We start from the raw sequence: 18,809 nt of genomic DNA, 5'->3' as shown, positions 1-18,809 counted from the left end.
CCAGACTTTGACCATCAAGTTTTGCAGAAAAGAAAAAATAGCAGAAAAGAAAAAAAACTATAGCTGAAAAGAAAAAAACTATATAAAAAACTACTCAGAAATAAATAGAAGAAAATAAATATAGCAGAAAAGAAAAAACTACTCAGAAATAAATAGAAGAAAAAATAAAGCAGAAAAGAAAAAACTACTCCATGAACAACAACACCATCGCACCATCACTTGCCCACGCAACCGGGCCTCCTCTCGCAGCCGCTCCCGCTCATAGCAGCCCGTCCTCAGTCTCTGGCATGCTCGGTGGGCCTTCATCTTTGGCTGAGCTCGACGCCATCACGGTAATTACATGTCACACCACCATATATATATATATATATATATATATATATAAAATATTCCATTTTTGTTGCCTTTCGGATGTTTTACGCCACAGACATATGTGTTTGCAGGCGAAAGAAACCCCGTGCACCATACTCTACTTGATCAAAGGCCAGAAGGTGTACGTGGGAAAGGGGATGATAATGGACCCCTTGCAACCCATGTTCCACAACCAGCCGATCCCTGCTGGGCACTTCAGGGTTAGCTTGTCCAGTGTGAAATCGGGGCATGAGGATTTTCCTCCTCCAGTACAGCTTGTGGGAGCGGACGACAAGACCCCGCCGCGGATTGGAAGCTGCAAGGGCTGGGTGCTGCTATGGCCGAAGAATCTTATTCGTCTAGAGCCGGCCGAGAGCACACCAATAACCACACATCAACAAGCATGTGCGGAGACCACCACCCCTCCTACGCAATTACGAGCTCCTGTAGTGCCGGGTGAGAACGGCGGACAACATGATGAAGGGGGTGCAATAGTACTGGCTGATGTAATTTGTCCTGTAGAACAGAGAATGGATGATGAGACAGAGGTCGACCCTATGGATTTCCTCAATACAAACGCGTATGACTGTGACATAGAATTGATGAGTCAACCATATGACAAGTCGGGCTATCAGCTTGCTAATGAGGATATGGATGATATGCCCGGGCAGGAAGGTCGTAGCAGGGATTGCAAAAAGTCTCTTTTCATGAAATCCTCACAGGACACGCCTGAAGATGTCGCATCAAAACATGCTCAACTAGTCGGGCGCGAGGGTCGTACAGTACTTAGCCCAGGAACACTGGGGTAGGGGTTAAGGAAGGGTCTAGAAGGTTTGCCCAAGAAAAAGGAGAGAAAGAGATCGGGGAAGATAGCTGCCTCCAAACAAGCCAGAGCACATAGCAGCCAGACGATGCATTCTGAAGAGTGTGTACCCGTGAAAGGTGCGGTGATGTTCCATCTCATGGGCGAGCCGATGCTACCGCCGAAACCGCTGGAGGCACTATCAGGGGATCTCAGGAGACTGCACGACCATGTGCTGTCGACTGAGAAAAGCCTACTAGCCTCAAAGGATCCAGGATATCCGACATACGCGGCTCGTGTGCCTGAGGGGAAGCGCTACATCGAGACATGGCCCGCGGAGGTGTTCTTCCTGCGGTTTGACCATATCTTTGAGATGTTTCTGACAAGGCGGCTCGATTTTACAATCGTCCGCCTTTTTGCGCTACATATGAGCTCCGTCATGAAAAGTGAAGAAGTCTCGCAAATCTGTGTGGTGGATCCGTACTACATGCACGAGTCTTTCTTGAGTCTCGGCGACTTTGAGCGTGAAAGTGCTAGGGACTAGCTCCAAAACTTCATGGTACAGAATAAGGACCGGGAAATTGTCCTCATGCCTTATCATTCAAAGTAAGTCAGTTCCGGACAACCCTTTCATACATTTCAATCATTCCTTCTCTCTCTATGGGGAATAATTTGAGGTGTCTTTTCCCCGCAGCAACGGGCGCGCCGTCCTTATCGTTCTTTACCCTCAAGTCTCCCACACCGTGTATTTTGACCCTTCTAGAGACTACGAGAAAAAAGACTACACCCACATAATGAATATTCTAGATGATGCTCTCCAAGGCTTCAGCATTAGAGGTGGCCGCATGCAGATCAGGAAACAAAGGAACAAGAAGATGGGTTTCGCGCATAAAACTAACTTCTCCTGCATCCATGTCCCAAAACCAAGCAAGAAGGATGGATTCTACATCGTCCATCACATGATTCAGTTCAACGCGGATCACCAAAAGCTTCGCATGAGAAACAGAAATGATGATCATATCCACAAGTGGCTAGAATCTCATGGAGAAGCGGATTATAAACTTAGAGATGACTTCTTTCGCATCCAAAGCGACATTGCGACGATCATCATGAAAGAAGTCGTCGATGTAAAGGGGATGTTCCACCACGGCCCTATATCGCGAGCTAACGTCCGAACTCGCATAGGCATGCAACGTCTAGACCTCACGCCGTTCAAGAAGCTAGGGTCCATCCTCGATGATATGGAAGGATGGAACTTCTAGTGATTTATGATGCCGATGATGATGATATGTGTCGGTTGAACTTGTATACTTTTTGTAGCGATGAAACTTTGTGATGTCCACGGTCCCTGCCGAACTTGTGTAATGCTACTTTGTTAGTTTGCATACGATGACCTGCGTACCTCTAGTTAATTAATTTGTGTACTGTATGATGCATCTAGTTGCTAACCCTTTCTTTTTCGGTGTTGTTCTAGTATATTTTGTTGCATATATATGATTGTACATCCTCTTCATGAAAATGCATCTCTAACAGGTACCTAATTTCTTGATGGCGAGATGGAAGTGCTATGTCGTGTACAAAGGGAAGGTTCCGGGGGTGTACAACGACTGGCATGAGTGTCAGGTGCAAGTGAATGGGTTCTCGGGCGCCAGCCATAAAGGCTTCAAAAGCAGACAAGAAGGAGAAGCTAGTTACTTGAGGTTCACGCTAGCGCGAGAGAGGACTCGTAACCGCCACCTCATGTACTGCATAGTTCCGCTCTCACTCATAGTGATAGCTCTTCTCGCGTATACCTTTGTTTAGATGGATGACGTTCTAGTTGCAAGTATTCAAGACTTGCATGTATCGCTATTTTCGATATGATGACAAGATACCACTTTGTGTTGGATGATGATTATGATGAGACTATTTGTATGTATATGCTATGGTTACATTTCTGGTCTCGCAGACATTTGTATGTGTATCATGATGACATTTGTGTGTGCTAAAGATTCTTCTATAAAGCCTGTTCAAATACAAAACAAATATGCCCAAAAAAACTACTAAAATTAGCAGTAGCGAGTGGAGAAAAGTTAGCAGCAGCGCGGTAGTAGCAGTAGCGCGTACAGGAGAAGCACGCTATAGTTATTAGCAGCAGCGAGCTTCCACTAAGAGCGCTGCTGCTACAATTGTGTAGCAGTAGCGCTGCTTAGCACACGCTACTACTACGTGTTAGCTGTAGCGCCTTATTAGTAGCGCCGGTCCCCGCGCTACTGATACACCTAAAACCCGCGCTGCTGCTAGCCTTTTCCCTAGTAGTGTATGCACGTCACGACAGCTATGCATGTTGTTCTGGATGCTGCTTTCACTAGGGAGGAGGTGAAGGCTGCCCTAGACTTAATTGGAGACCTCAAGGCACCGGGGCCGGATGGAATGCCGTCCATTGTCTTCAAGCGCCACTGGCATTTTATGGGCGACTATATTGTGGAGGAGGTCCTCAAATTGCTCAATGGGGGTGATATCCCGGATGGTTGGAATGACACGGTGGCGGTTCTAATTCCCAAAGTTAAAATCCAAATAGAATTAAGGACTTGAGACCTATAAGCTTGTGCAATGTGGTATACAAGCCCTTGATCTAGGGTAGCACGATGGCCTTCCAGAGAAGAAAATGTGTCCTTGTCAGCCTCTCTGACGGAGGCGACCCGAGGGAGCTAGCGCCGTTGCTGGAGGTGGAAGAAGAGGCGTAGGAGGAACCGGCGAACTGGGTAGTCAGGGCACTCATGGTGGATGTGGTAAGCGTGGAGATGGTAGAGGTGGCGGTGGATGCATTGGTTCCTGCCATGGCTTTGATCTACGACGGCTAGGTTGTTTTTTCTCTCGGGGCAGAAGGCTTTCTCGTAGGTTGCTAGATGCGATGAGGATAGGCTCTGATGACCATGTAAAGATTGGAGGAAGCGTTGAACCCTTTGGTCTCGGGCCGCTGTATATATTGAGAATCTATCGTGGGTTACAAGTTTAGGAGGTCGCTAGGACTTTCCAAGATTACACGAGAAAGGGAGACAGAAGGTTGCACGAGAGGGAGAAGAGATAGAAGTTTGAATACACATATATCTCTACCTATCTATCTAACATAGACATGTGTTGTCATTTGATAAATGGGATCACATCATTAGGAGAATGATATGATGGACAAGACCCATCCGTTAGCTTAGCATTATGATCGTTACAGTTTCATTGCTACTGCTTTCTTCATGACTTATACATGTTCCTCAGACTATGAGATTATGCAACTCCCGAATATCGGAGGAACACCTTGTGTGCTATCAAACGTCACAACGTAACTGGGTGATTATAAAGATGCTCCACAGGTGTCTCCGAAGGTGTTTGTTGGGTTGGCATAGATCGAGATTAGGATTTGTCACTCCGTGTATCGGAGAGGTATCTCTGGGCCCTCTCGGTAATGCTCATCGCTATAAGCCTTGCAAGCATTGTGACTAATGAGTTAGTTGCGGGATGATTCATTACGGAACGAGTAAAGAGACTTGCCGGTAACGAGATTGAACTAGGTATGGTGATAACGACGATCAAATCTCGGGCGAGTAATATACCGATGACAAAGGGAACAACGTATGTTGTTATGCGGTTTGACCGATAAAGATCTTCGTAGAATATGTAGGAGCCAATATGAGCATCCAGGTTCTGCTATTGGTTATTGACCGGAGACGTGTCTGGGTCATGTCTACATAGTTCTCGAACCCGTAGGGTCCGCACGCTTAACGTTCGATGACGATTTGTATTATGAGTTATGTGATTTAATGACCGAAGTTTGTTCGGAGTCCCGGATGAGATCGGGGACATGACTAGGAGTCTCAAAATGGTCGAGACGTAAAGATTGATATATTGGAAGGCTATATTCGGACATCGGAAAGGTTCCGAGTGATTCAGGTATTTTTCGGAGTACTGGAGAGTTACGGGAATTCGCCGGGAGAAGTATTGGGCCTTATCGGGCCATAAGGGAATAGAGGAGGCTGGCCAAAGGAAAGGAGGCGCCCCCCCCCATGGGTCCGACTTAGACTAGGGGAAAGAAGGCGGCGCCACCCTCCCCCCCCCCTTGCCCTTTCCTACTCCCTCTCTCTTTCCCTCTTTCTTCTCTCCTACTCTGGAAAGGAAAAGCGGAATCCTACTAGGACTTGGGAGTCCTAGTAGGACTCCCCACACTTGGCGCGCCCCCTCTAGGTCCGGCCTCCTCCTCCTCCCTCCTTTATATACGTGGGTAGGGGGCACCCCAAAGGTACTCCAAGATTTGTCTTAGCCGTGTGCGGTGCCCCCTCCACAGTTACACACCTCGGTCATATCGTCGTAGTGCTTAGGCGAAGCCCTGCGCCAGTAACTTCATCATCACCGTCACCACGCCATCGTGCTAGCGGAACTGTCCCTCGGCCTCAACTGGATGAAGAGTTCGAGGGACGTCACCGAGCTGAACGTGTGCAGATCGCGGAGGTGCCGTACGTTCGGTACTTGGATCGTGAAGACGTTCGACTACATCAACCGCATTGTCATAACGCTTCCGCTTACGGTCTACGAGGGTAGGAGGACGACACTCTTCCCTCTCATTGCTATGCATCACCATGATCTTGCGTGTGCGTAGGAATTTTTTTTTAAATTACTACGCTCCCCAGCAGTAATCATGTGAACTTGATATGTGTTCGATATTTTGATGATGTGTATGTTGTGATTCCCTTAGTGGTGTCATGTGAACGTCGACTACATGGCACTTCACCATATTTGGGCCTAAGGGAATGCATTCTGGATTAGTTATTAGATGATGGGTTGCTAGAGTGACAAAAGTTTAAACCCTAGTTTATGCGCTATTCGTAAGGGACTGATTTGGATCAAAAAGTTTAATGCTATGGTTAGATTTTATCTTAATACTTTTCTCGTAGTTGTGGATGCTTGCGAGGGGGTTAATCACAAGTAGGAGGTTTGTTCAAGTAAGAACAGCACCTGAACACCTGTCCACCCACATGTCAAATTATCAAAGTAGCGAACACGAACCAAACCAACACGATGAAAGTGACTAGATGAAATTCCCTTGTACCCTCAAGAATGGTTTGCTTATCATAAGAGACCGTTTTGGACTGTCCTTTGGCATAAAAGGATTGGGCTACCTTGCTGCACTTTATTTACCGTTCGCGTTACTTGCTCGTTACAAATTATCTTGCTATCAAACTATCTGTTACAAACAATTTCAGTGCTTGCAGAAAATACCTTGCTGAAAACCACTTGTCATTTCCTTCTGCTCCTCGTTCGGTTCGACACTCTTACTTATCGAAAGGATTTCAATTGATGCCCTATACTTGTGGGTCATCAGGTACAACCCTTTTTTGTGATCCTCTAACATGTGATCGAACTTCAACTTCTCCCTTTCACTTTCGCATTCTCTCTGTGCATCAACAATGACCCGACGAAGATCATCATCGGGCACATTGTCTGGTGCCTCTTGATCTTCAGCTTCCCCCGATGCAGTATCACCGTATTCAGGGAACATAGGATAGCTGTCATCATCCTCTTTTCCTTCGTTGTCTTTCATCATAACCCCTATTTCTCCATGCTTGGTCCAAACATTATAGTGTGGCATGAAATCCTTCTCAAGCAGGTGGTAGTGAAGGGTTTTCGAGTCAGAGTAATCCTTCGTAATCCCTTAGACAGTACATGGACAATACATAAAATCATTCTGCTTGGTTGCCTCAACCACATCGAGATATGCAGGCCCGTAATGTAGTCGGAGGTGCGTCGGTCACCGTACATCCATTGCCGGTTCATCTGCGTGCATTATATAATTAAGTGTATCAAAAACCATTACAGAACATCATGAATAGAGAAATGACCAAATTAAAACAAGTTCATCAAGACATTAAAACCAAACTACAGTAGTGATCAAATGTTATTACTGAAAAAATAAATACATAAAGTTCATACATAGGTCTCATAGAACAACATACAGGTCTCTAGAGCATCTAATTAAAACATACATTGAAACTAACATACAACTATGTAAAACATTTAAATGCAACAACAAATGTGATCAAAATTGCAACTAAAATAACAATTGATCAAACAGCATAATGGTACCAAGCCTCATTACTAATGGCATATTTTCTAATCTTTCTAATTTTCAAGCGCATTGCATCCATCTGGATCTTGTGATCATCGACGACATCGGCAACATGCAACTTCAATTTCCTCTTCTCATCTTCAATTATTTTCAATTTTTCTTTCAAATAATTATTTTCTTTTTCAACTAAATTTAACCTGTCGAGAAGAGGGTCAGTTGGAATTTCCGGTTCACATACCTCCTAGATAAAGACATCTATATCAAGTTGGTTGGCATAATTATCATAAACACTAAATGAAACAAATAGTTATAAAAGTTAATTACCACATCCGAATCATAGACCGGACGAGAGCCGCCGATACCAAAACCATGACACTATATTATAACAAACAATAATAAAAGTAAGAAAATCATACAAGTAGCTATCTAAATCATACAAGTAAGAACTTTTTTCTTTTAAAAAGAAGATAAGAACAAGAGGTTCACCACGGTGGTGCCGGCGACGAGATCGACGCGGGCGATCGACGGCGGTGACGACGGGGACGGGCACGGCACCCTACACATACGCAGACTCTAAGAAGTTAATTTGAGCCCAAATTATGCATCTAAATCAAAAGAACTCCCACATACACTCCTCCAGTAAAACCCACAAACCACTCTACTTCTAGAGCATTTGAAATGAGTTAAACTAGCAGGGAGAGATGAAACGATGAAGTTGCTATCCTTTTAGAATACTTGTGTAGTTGGTGCACCGCCAAATCTAGACAAATCTTGGGAAAAATGTAGCTTGGAGGTCGAGCTTGAAGAGGAGAAAGCTTAATTAAATGTGGCTCCGGCATTTCATCGAACACATCATGTGCATATGCAGGCAAAAAAAGAGTAGCCCACACCTACACCCGTTCACTGAAACCACTAATGTTAATATTTTTTAAAAGAAATGTTATGTATTTTTTCTAGCCAGTTCTGCATTGTTCAATCTCATGAAATGGTTTTATTCTAGCCAAGAAATGATATGGCTGAAAGCATATCCAAATTATTTATATTTCATTTGTCTAACATATCCCATTTTTCCTACAACAATTCCCGCAACAACGTGCAGGGTGTCATCTAGTTTGAATGAATGAGTGAGGGAATAGGGGCTTAACAGAGGGAGATGACATAGTGCACGCGGAGTCGTGGCTTGTTGTCGTGATTATGCATATAAAAATAACAAAATATAAATGAATACCTCGATAAATAAATAACAAAACTACAATTTAAAAATAAAATAAAAACTTCAAAGAGATGGATAAAACAACATTTAAAAATATTGATAAAAACATAAAAAGAATTCAACCGTCTGTGCATTAGAATTTCTATAATCCTTAGCAAATGTTTTTGTTTAATTAATTACATGGTAGGGTTACAAAATAAATGTTTATCTCGATCATGCAAGTCTAGCTGCACCGGTTACTTGATACATGTATATTTAACTTCAAAAATACTCTACCTTCTAGCTTGCGTCAAAACATATTGATGGCATTATACAATTTTTAATTACTCAAGTATTTAATTTAAGATTCATAATAGACGGACTGTATCAGTAGGCATTGCTAGCTTAATAAACCAGCGGCAGATCCACGTTTTAAGGCCAAGGTTGGCCAATAACTATCTTTTCGTACTATGGTTTTAGGGTTAAATATGTATATTTTTTATGTTTTGTTTGTTGCTATAATATATTCCCTCCGTCCCGTAATGTAAGACGTTTTTGACACTAGTGTAGTGCCAAAAAATTCTTATATTATGAGACGGAGGAAGTATATAGAAGGTTAGGAGATCTCAGGGTGGGCTGTGACACATTTTACTAGACGTGTTTTGGGGTGGCAAAAAAAATGATATATATATCGCTTGGACCGAGCATTAGCTAGAGCTCGCCTGTAGAACACCTAAGAAGGGCCATGGCCCGCTATGCACATGTGATGTGCTGGTTACTTTTAGGTCCTTGAACACATGGCTCTCTTCTTCGTGTTTCTTCCTAATTTTTGTTCATGATATTATCTTTTTCTTGTTTTCGACTGGTTTCTTGTGGGTTTTTTTTTTGCATTCCATTTTTTTCTTGATTTATTTTTGTTATCTTTGCCTCTTTGTTTATTCCCCTCTTTGTTGTTGTTGTTGTTTTTTCCCACATTTTTCTCTTTCTTTATTTGCTGTGAATTTCTTCTTACTTATTTTACTTTTTCAATTAGAACATAACATTACACATGACTTTTTTAAACACATAATGTACACATTTTCAATAAACGATGTATATTTTTTAACACAATGAACTTTATTTTGTATATGATGAGGATTTTCTTAAATACAGGATAACTAATTTCAAGTGTATTTTATGTTTTACGTCATAAATGATTATTTTCCAAAATTATGTGAATATATTTTTAAATGTGAGAATACTTTAATAACTACAGGGACATATTCCGAAATATATGAACATCTTTGTAAATACATGAAATTTCTTTTTGAATACATGATTTTTTTAATGAACTAAATAATTTTTTTAAATGGGTAAATCCTATTTGAAAGTACAAGAACATTTTATTTAGAATATTCAAACAATTTTCAGATGTATTAGATATTTTGAAACGAGTAAGCACTTTTTTAATACGAACTATTTCTATCGGATGTCGCAGAGACTATCGTATGGCGTCGTAGCACTGTCTGTGGCCTTCAGTGCTGCTGCGATGGAGCATCACCGGGTGGCGTGGTGAAGCAATGGAGCAACGTCGGGGTCGTCGGTGCTGCGACGGAGTATTACCGAGCGGGAAGGTGCAGCGACGCGAGCTGCTATATAGGCAAAACTGTAGTCCCGGTTTGTGTCTAAAACCGGGACTAATGTCCTACCCTTTAGTCCCGGCTCCTGCCACCAATCGGGACTAAAGATCCCAGCCGAACTGGGATAGATGACTGCCGAGGCCCGGCGGCGTCCGAGCCTCTCGAACCGGGACTGATACTTTGATCTGCTCAGAACCAAAGCCCTGTTTTTTACTAGTGTCCTCGCCCGAACGAGCCACTGGGATGACGTGGCCAGCCGAGAGCGTAAAGATTGGCAATGAGCACGTAAACGTCGCACGTTCAGGATTTGTTCATTCTGAAAATAATAAGCACGCACGCGCGCGCCCGGAACGGGTCTGGTTCGGCTGCTTTGGCGAATAAGCATGCATGCATGCATACATGACCCAATCGCTCGCGCATCCGAAGCGGATCCAGCGACGACAAGACGCGCACATGCATTCCATTTTACGTTCGAATTGCTGCATTCCATCTTCGGGTCGTAGTCGATAGTACGTAGGGCCGATCATACATACAACTCCTATCCATATAAGCTAAGCCTAAGCTAGCTACGTACCCAGCTAGGCAAGGCAAGCAGCTAGCAAGCCAGGGTTACACGCACGATCCATCCATCTCGTGCCCTAGCTACTGCGTACCTAGCTAGCTCTGCGATGGCCGACGGCAAGCTGGATCCTCCCGCCGGCTACGCCTTCGACCCAGCCGAGCACGAGCTGATCACCAAGTTCCTCCGCCCACGGATCGCCGACGCCTCCTTCGCCAGCCGCCTCATCCACGAGTTCGACGCCTACTCCGCCGCCCCCGGCGACCTCGTCGAGATGTATCAACACGCGCAAGGAACGGACAAGGGCGACGGGAAAGGGGGCGTCTGGTACTTCTTCACCCCTGCCCGTCGTCACCAGACCAAAGGCGGCCGCGGTGGCGGGAGGCGGCAGCGCGGCGTGGCCGACGCCGGCGAGGGTTACTACTGGCACTCGGAGAAGGGCGGGATCCCCGTGCTAGACAACCAAGGTAAACTCGTAGGCCATAGACGAAACCTCAGCTACGTCAAGAAGTTGCCGGGAGAGAAAGAGAGGATCAGGATCGGCTGGTGCATGAACGAGTACAGCGATGACAAGCAAGACGGCTTGGTGCTCTGCAAGGTCTGCGTGTCTCGTCACAGGAGCGAGACCACATACGACGAGGTAATCAATGCTCCCGGTTCCAAGAAAAGGAAGGCCGCCGACGTCCAGCACCCGGATGCTCCACGTCCCCAAACCCCACGACGCCAGGAACCGCCGATCGTCCAACAACCCGGGATGCTTCACGAGTATGGGCGTTGGTTCATGTCCGACGAAGGCGAGACGTTGTTGCCGCCCGGAGTAGTGGACGACGGCAGCGTGGATCCAGGCGGGTTCTGTAGTTGCCGAAGTGGCGAGTTAGATCGCCGGAGAGTGAGAAGAACGAGCGAGAACGAACAGCAGACGGTAGTTTTTGCCTCGCCTGAACCTACGCGAGTCTTTCTGTTATTCCTTTGAATGTGTAGCTCAATTACAATGGATCTCAGCTAACAAACCTCCGGTCAGACTGCCAACGATTTGCGTGATGCCGCGCCATCCCACGACTGCATCCGTGTGCCTTACTAACCGGAGGACTAAAACAAAGAAATAAGCAAATAAAAACAACCTGGACGTGCTACAAGCACTCCCAGTATACTAGCTACGTGCATGCAGATGTCACATCGGCCATGCACCACATTATTCTGAACAAGGAAACAGCGATGAGTTTATCCAACATTTCACCCCCATAGACTCAGCGCTCCAGCTCCACCTTGATCATCCGGATCTTCTGCCGCATCTCGACGAAGATCACCCGCCCCAACGCCTTTGTCAGCACGTCGGCGAGTTGCTCCCGTGTACGGACATGACTAACCTCCACTTTGCCGGTGTCTACACAGTCCCGTATGAAATGGAACTTGATGTCAATATACTTGCTCCGGTCGTGGTGAACAGGATTCTTGCTCAGTGCAATGGCGGCTTGATTGTCAGTCAGTAGTTTGAACTTGGCCGCTGGCTTGCCTAGCATATCTCCTATGAGCCGTGACAGCCACACCCCTTGGCATGTTGCTGCTGCTCCAGCGACGTACTCGGCCTCACAAGAAGAGAGCGCCACGATCTTTTGCTTTTGCGAGCACCAAGTCACTGGATTCTCACCGAGGAAGAAGATCTGCCCAGTAGTACTCTTGCGATCCCCGATGTCACTTCCATGGTCGCTGTCACTATAACCAACAAGTGTTGCTTCTCCATGGCCAGCCTTATAACAGCACCCATAGTCCATTGTTCCCTTTATGTATCTGAGAATTTGCTTGACAGCCACCCAATGGTGTGAGCTAGGCTTTTCCATGAACCGGCTGGTGATCCCAACAGCGAATGCGATGTCGGGTCTAGTGTTCACAAGATAACATAGGCTCCCAATCACACTCCGGTACAAAGTGGCATCGGCGGGTTCACCACCATCTTCTTTTTTCAATTTCAGAGGGTTCTCCATAGGTGTAGCACAAGCATTACACTCACTCATGCCAGCAGCCTCCAAAATCTTGGCGGCATAGCTTCACTGATGCAACGTGATTTGGCCTTCTGATTGCGACACCTCGATCCCTAGATAGTAGCTTAGGATTCCGAGGTCGCTCATCTTAAACAACTGCTGCATTTGTTGCTTGAACTTCACAATGGCAGAAACTTCCGTCCCGGTGATGATGAGGTCATCTACATAGACTCCAACCAAAAGGAATGAGGTTGCATCACCACGCCTATACACTGCATGCTCCAACGGGCTTCGTGTGAAGCCCAACTCTGTCAGAGACCGGTCCAGCTTCGCATACCACGCCCGGGGGGCCTGATGAAGGCCATACAGTGCCTTGTGCAGCTTGAGCACTCGGTCCTCCTCGCCGACGGCCAAGTACCCAGGTGGCTGGGCAACATAAACCTCTTCGCCAAGCTCGCCATTTAGGAACGCGGACTTGACGTCCATGTGATGAACTTTCCAGCCGGAATGTGCCGCGAGAGCTAGCAACACACGCACTGTTTCCATCCTGGCAACTGGTGCAAAAACCTCATCAAAATCCACCCCCTCTCGCTGAGCATAACCCTTGGCAACCAGGCGTGCTTTGTGCTTAACAATGTTTCCCGCTGGATCACGTTTCACCTTAAACACCCATTTCAAACCAATGGCTTTGTGCCCAGCCGGAAGTGTGCTTAGCTTCCAGGTCTGGTTCTCGTTGATGCAACGCATTTCTTCATCCATGGCGGCCTTCCAAGACGTGTCGCCGAGAGCTGCGTCAACATTGCATGGCTCCTCGGCACTGAGTAGACAGCGCTCGTCAAACTCCCGAACAGCGGCATCCTCGGTCTCGTCGAGTATATACTCGAGACGCCGATAACGAATGGGCCCGGAGTCGACATCCCGTGCGTCGTCGTGTGTTGGTGGTGTGGCCCAGCCCATGCTGCGGGCCGGCATAGGCGTAGCAGACATGCCCTCGGTGGTGGCCGGAGCTGGCGGCGTAGGTGACCGCGGACTCCCAGGGCTCGGCGACACGGGTGACCGCGGTGACCCAAGAGTTGGTGTAGAGGGTGACACCGCGCTCCCGCTCGCCTGCGGACTCGAGGCGCTGCCGGAGTCCAGCTCGTGCTCACCGGGGCCGGTGGTATAAACCACCGTGAATGTTGGTGCAGCGGACGCCGCTGCGGACGCGCCCGGCTCATCCCAGTTCCATGGCCTGCTTTCTTCAAATAAAACGTCACGAGTTACCTGAAGTTTCTTGGTCACTGGATTGTACACCCGGTAGCACTTAGCCCCTTCTTCATATCCGATGAAAACCATTGGCGTCGATCGATCGGAGAGCTTCGTCACACCCGGACCTAGCTTCTTCACATGTACCGTGCAACCAAAAGTGCGCAGATGCTGCACGTTGGGCTTACGGCCGTACCACGCCTCGTAGGGGGTGACACCGTCGAGGCTGCGCGTCGGGGACCGGTTGAGGATGTAGACCGCTGTTCTGACCGCTTCCCCCCAGAAGACAGCGGGCATGCCCATGCTCTTCAGTAAACACCGCGCCATCTCGACGACAGTCTGATTACGCCGCTCGACCACGCCATTTTGTTGTGGCGAATACAGCGCGGTCGTGTAGTGTTTGATGCCGTGCTCGCTGCAGTAATCCATGAAGTCACCGGAGTTAAACTCGCCGCCCCGGTCAGACCGGAAAGCACGTAGCCTGCATCTCCCTTCAGTTTCAGCCATAGTCTGAATTTTCTTGAAAGAACTGAAGGCGTCGTCTTTGGATTTCAGCACAGCTAACCACATGTATCGACTGTAGTCATCAACAAGTAAAAAGTACTTGTTACCTCCGAGCGTTGGTGGGTTTATAGGACCACACAAATCTGTATGGACTAGCTCCAGCCCCTGATCAGCTCGGTATGCAGCAACTTGAGGGAAAGGGGTGCGATGTTGTTTGCCCAAAGCACAACAGTCACAATACTCGTCAACTCTGTCAATGAACGGCATTCCCTTCACCATGCCCTTGGATGACATAGCTCGCAGAGCTCTGAAGTGCAGGTGCCCCATCCGAGCGTGCCAGCGCCAGGTTTCATCATCAGTTTTGGTTAGTAGACAGGTTGGTGTAGCGATGGGCAGAACTGCAGTGTACAGGCGGCTCACTGACCGTCGAATATGAGCCATCAAGTGCCCTGTTGTGTCATGAATGGTCATCAGTCCCTCATGTATTTGAATCCTGCATCCCCCTTCATCTAGCTGGCCAAGAGAGATTATATTGCTGCGAAGGCTCGGGATGTAGTAAACTTCAGACATTGCACGTTGGTTGCCACTCTGACCCCTAAAGATGACTGAACCCCTCCCTTGGATTGTGACGTGTGACCCATCTCCAAACTTAACAGTGCCCTGCACTGATTCATCAAGAGTACTGAACATAGCTCTGTCGCCAGTCATGTGGCTAGTAGCCCCTGTATCGAAATACCACAGCCCCGGAGGTGAGATCTCTGGATGCACCTTCTCTTCGTTCAGATGGACCACCTGGGGCGCGACTATACTGGTGGTGACACAGGTGGTGACCGCAGCCATCATAAGCCCCTCATGGTGCTCGTCGCCTTCGCGAACTAGATGTGCTTGACCCTGTTTCGCACGTTCCTCTTCTGCCTTGATCCTGGTATAGCACTCTTTCTTCCAATGACCTGGCTTATTGCAGTAGTGGCACTTGCCCTTTTTCTTGCCGCCCGAGCCGCCGGATGTGCCGCTGCCCGGCGCAGGTCTGCCACCGCCGCCGCCGTGAGGTTTGGGCTTGCCCGGCGACTTGTTCTTGCCGCCGCTGCCACCGGACGATGACCCGCCCCCACCTAGCTGTCGCTCGTGGGCGAGCCACTCCTCACGTGTGAAGAGCAGGCGGCCGCCGGACTGCCCCGCATCGTCGAGATCGTAATGATCTTCACATGCCGAGAAACGCCCGACGAGCTCCTCGATGGTCATCGTCTTCAGATCGATGAGGCTCTCGATTGCCATCGCCATCTGACGATGTTTCCGCGGCACCACGCGGAGGAACTTCTGGACCGCCTTGTGCTCTGTCACGGGATCGCCATACAGCTCCAGGTCGGAGACGAGGTCGGCGAGTCGCAGCCCGAAGTCCTCGACGGACTCGCCGTCTTTGAAGCGCAGATCCTCGAACTCGCGGCGGCACACCTGCGCCTTGGCCTCGCGAGCCCGCTCGCTCCCCATGCGGAGCGTCTTGATGGTCTCCCACGCCTTCTTCGCCGAGTCCTTCGCGGCCAGCACCCGCATCAACTCCGGCGGAACGCCGGTGAGGATGATCTGTAGCGCGCGCCGGTCGTCGCACTCGTCGGCAGCGTTCTCGGTCACCGCGGACCAGACGCGGGCAACCTGCAGCTTGACCTGCATCACGAGCGCCCATTCCATGTAGTTTGTGCGCGTGAGCATCATGGACGTGCCCGACTCCTCGCGCACGACGCGCTCCACTACACGGACCTCACCGCTGCCGCTGCCGCTGCCGGTGAGGCGCGCGAGCGGCGCCTTGGACGCCAGCGACTTGGTCCCGCTCTTGTTCTTCTTCTCCTCTTCGCTATCCGACATGGTACGCCGCGGATCAGACACCGCCGGTCACCGGAGAGTGGATCGAACACCACGGCTCTGATGCCAATTGTAGTTGCCGAAGTGGCAAGTTAGATCGCCGGAGAGTGAGAAGAACGAGCGAGCACGAACAGCAGACGGTAGTCTTTCTGTTATTCCTTTGAATGTGTAGCTCAATTACAATGGATCTCAGCTAACAAACCTCCGGTCAGACTGCCAACGATTTGCGTGATGCCGCGCCATCCCACGACTGCATCCGTGTGCCTTACTAACCGGAGGACTAAAACAAAGAATAAGCAAATAAAAACAACCTGGACGTGCTACAAGCACTCCCAGTATACTAGCTACGTGCATGCAGATGTCACATCGGCCATGCACCACATTATTCTGAACAAGAAAACAGCGATGAGTTTATCCAACAGGTTCTTCACCGCCGACATGCTTCAAGATTTTCCCGAGCTCCATGACGCTGTAGTGGCGCAGGGGTTCTTGCCCGGCAAACTCGACGGCGAAGTCCAAGAAGGCACTAGCGCTGCAGAGGATGAAGACGACGCCTTCAGGTGCACGTTAGATGAGCTGCTCGGCTTGTGCGACGACACGACTGTGGCATGCCCTACAATGTGATGGCCGAATGTACCATGGAAGACCGCGACATTTGCAGCCAGGAGATGTTTCAGGATATAGAAGCTAGTGCAGCTCAATGGTCTACTTGCTAGTCTAGCTTTGATGTATGTGGTGATTAAGAAGAAAGATGTTGCTAATTGTACTGGTGATGAGCAAGGCAGCAATTCATGTGCAGATTAATTGATTATTATTTTTATATGTTGACTTTCGATCTTCTTAAGCTTGAAGACATCTTTGCTAGTTAATAGAGCATGCATGGACGATGAGATCAGCCCTCTTTGATGCAAGCAATGCATTCGATGATGAAAAACAAAGCCTGGATGATCTATCATGCATGATGCTTGCGTAGTGCTAGGCCTTTCCATTTCGCTAGTTAACTCAATGCACTCTCGTGCATATATAAGCAAATGCTAATTTTCTACCATGTCGTTTTCGCCTGTCTCTCTGCATGTGCGTGGTCTCGAAAAGCATAAAGATTGCTTGTTTGGTTAATTGTCTGGATAGATGAGTCGATGCAATCAAAACATACTCACTGTGAGCATGTACAATCTAAGACAGCCTTATCATATACACCATCTTTTACAATAGGTAGAATTGCCTTATCTTATTACCAAGAGATCATCTTTTAGCGAAGACAAGGTACTCTTATTTATTTCTCCTCGAACTCGACAATTATCCTAAGTGACATTGCTAAGACCACACCACCACTATGCCCGAACTTAGGACATATACCATATGTGCATCACCTTCTTCACATCTGATTACCCATGCATATGTGTCCATGTTGGAAATAATCTTGATGATACAGATAATTAGATCCCCCTCCCGCGAGCGTCGCGGAGGGGAAACCCTAGCCGCCAACCCCCGGGCCCCCCCTCCCCCCACTTCTCCCCTCGCCGCCGCCGGCTCGCGCGGAAGGGCGAAGCCCTGTCTGCGTCGGCGGCGGCGGGGGGGGGGGGGGGGGGGGCTGTCTTCCCCTGCTCCGACGGTGGCTGGCGCGGGCCAGCGAGGTCGAGCGGCGGCGTGGCGCTGGCAGTGGGTGCAGCGGCGGGCGGTGGGGCCGGTGCCTGGCCGCGTGGCCGGCGTGTCGGTGACGGACATGGAGCTGGCTCGGGGGTCTTCCCGTTGGCCCCTTGAGCGGGATCTGAAGCGATGGCCTCCTCCCCTGTGCCTCTTCCTGCCCCGCCCGTCTGCATTGCCGGCATCCGTATGCCTGGCTCTGGCAGTCGGTTGGGGAGGGAGGGTTGGATGGGCATGGACCGAGGGAAACCCTTGGCTGGCTGCTGCGGCCACGATGTCGGCGGCACTTCGGCGTCGTTCTCCTCTGGTGGCGGCATCAAGGTCCTTCCCTCACCCACTACCTCCGCGACCTGGGCGAAAGCCCAAACTCTATGGTTGGGTGGTGATGACTCACCGGTGCCATTATTCTTCTTGAAGGAACCACCTTTGCTCGGCGGAGGGGCGATCGAGGCTTCGGTGCATGTGTGTGTGTGTGGGGGGGGGGGGGGGGGGGGCAGTCTTCTTGAGCAATGTTCCTGCCAAGCTGCTTTCGGTTGACGTTGATCCAGCAGTGGCGGTGGCGATGTATGGGGTGTGGCGCTGCGACGGGAGGTGGACGTGTTGTTGTCTTCTCCCCGGCTTTCGTTGGTTTCGGCCTTCCTCTTGGGGTGAGCGGCTTTACCTGCCGACGGCGTGGCGTCCTACGGTCCGAGATGAGAGGGCAGGGGACCTTCTTTGGAGGTAGAGACAACTAGTTGATCGACCATGGGCCTCGGTGGAGTTGACGGAGCGTGGCCTCCTCCGATTGCGAGTCACTGCTATGTCTTTGTCGCGTCGTGTGCAGGATCGGGTTCACCGAGGGCCTCGATGCACAGGCTTGCTTGTTGCATTCGACGCTCGTTTGTTGCATTCGACGCTCATTTGTTGCTCGTTCGGTGTCTTGTATCTTTACCGTTCTTGCTCTTTTCTTTTCCCTTTGTTGTA

The 18,809-nt window shown here is 48.8% G+C and overlaps 1 protein-coding gene across 1 annotated transcript; it reads left to right on the top strand.

Moving 5' to 3' along the window:
* Positions 1-10,726: 10,726 nt before the first annotated feature.
* LOC147977181 (uncharacterized) lies at positions 10,727-16,826 on the top strand. Its single transcript, XM_087519916.1, has 2 exons — positions 10,727-11,466; positions 16,625-16,826. Exons 1-2 carry the CDS (start codon positions 10,727-10,729, stop codon positions 16,824-16,826), a joined length of 942 nt encoding a protein of 313 aa, XP_087376042.1.
* The last annotated feature ends 1,983 nt before the right edge of the window (positions 16,827-18,809 follow it).

The sequence above is a fragment of the Triticum urartu genome, chromosome 4A (genome assembly GCF_056163025.1).
Source record: "Triticum urartu cultivar PI428250 chromosome 4A, HENAU_Tu73, whole genome shotgun sequence".
NCBI classification, from domain to species: Eukaryota; Viridiplantae; Streptophyta; class Magnoliopsida; order Poales; family Poaceae; genus Triticum; species Triticum urartu.
Note: the sequence above shows the minus strand (reverse complement) of the source record. Positions and strands in the feature narration are given on the sequence as shown.

What these genes read in the sequence shown, in the direction of transcription:
- LOC147977181 (XM_087519916.1), top strand. Translation starts at nt 10,727, where the DNA reads ATGGCCGACGGCAAGCTGGATCCTCCCGCCGGCTACGCCTTCGACCCA. An exon ending in GGCAGCGTGGATCCAGGCGG is followed by an intron (nt 11,467 to 16,624) that starts GTTCTGTAGTTG and finishes TTTATCCAACAG; the next exon opens with GTTCTTCACCGCCGACATGC.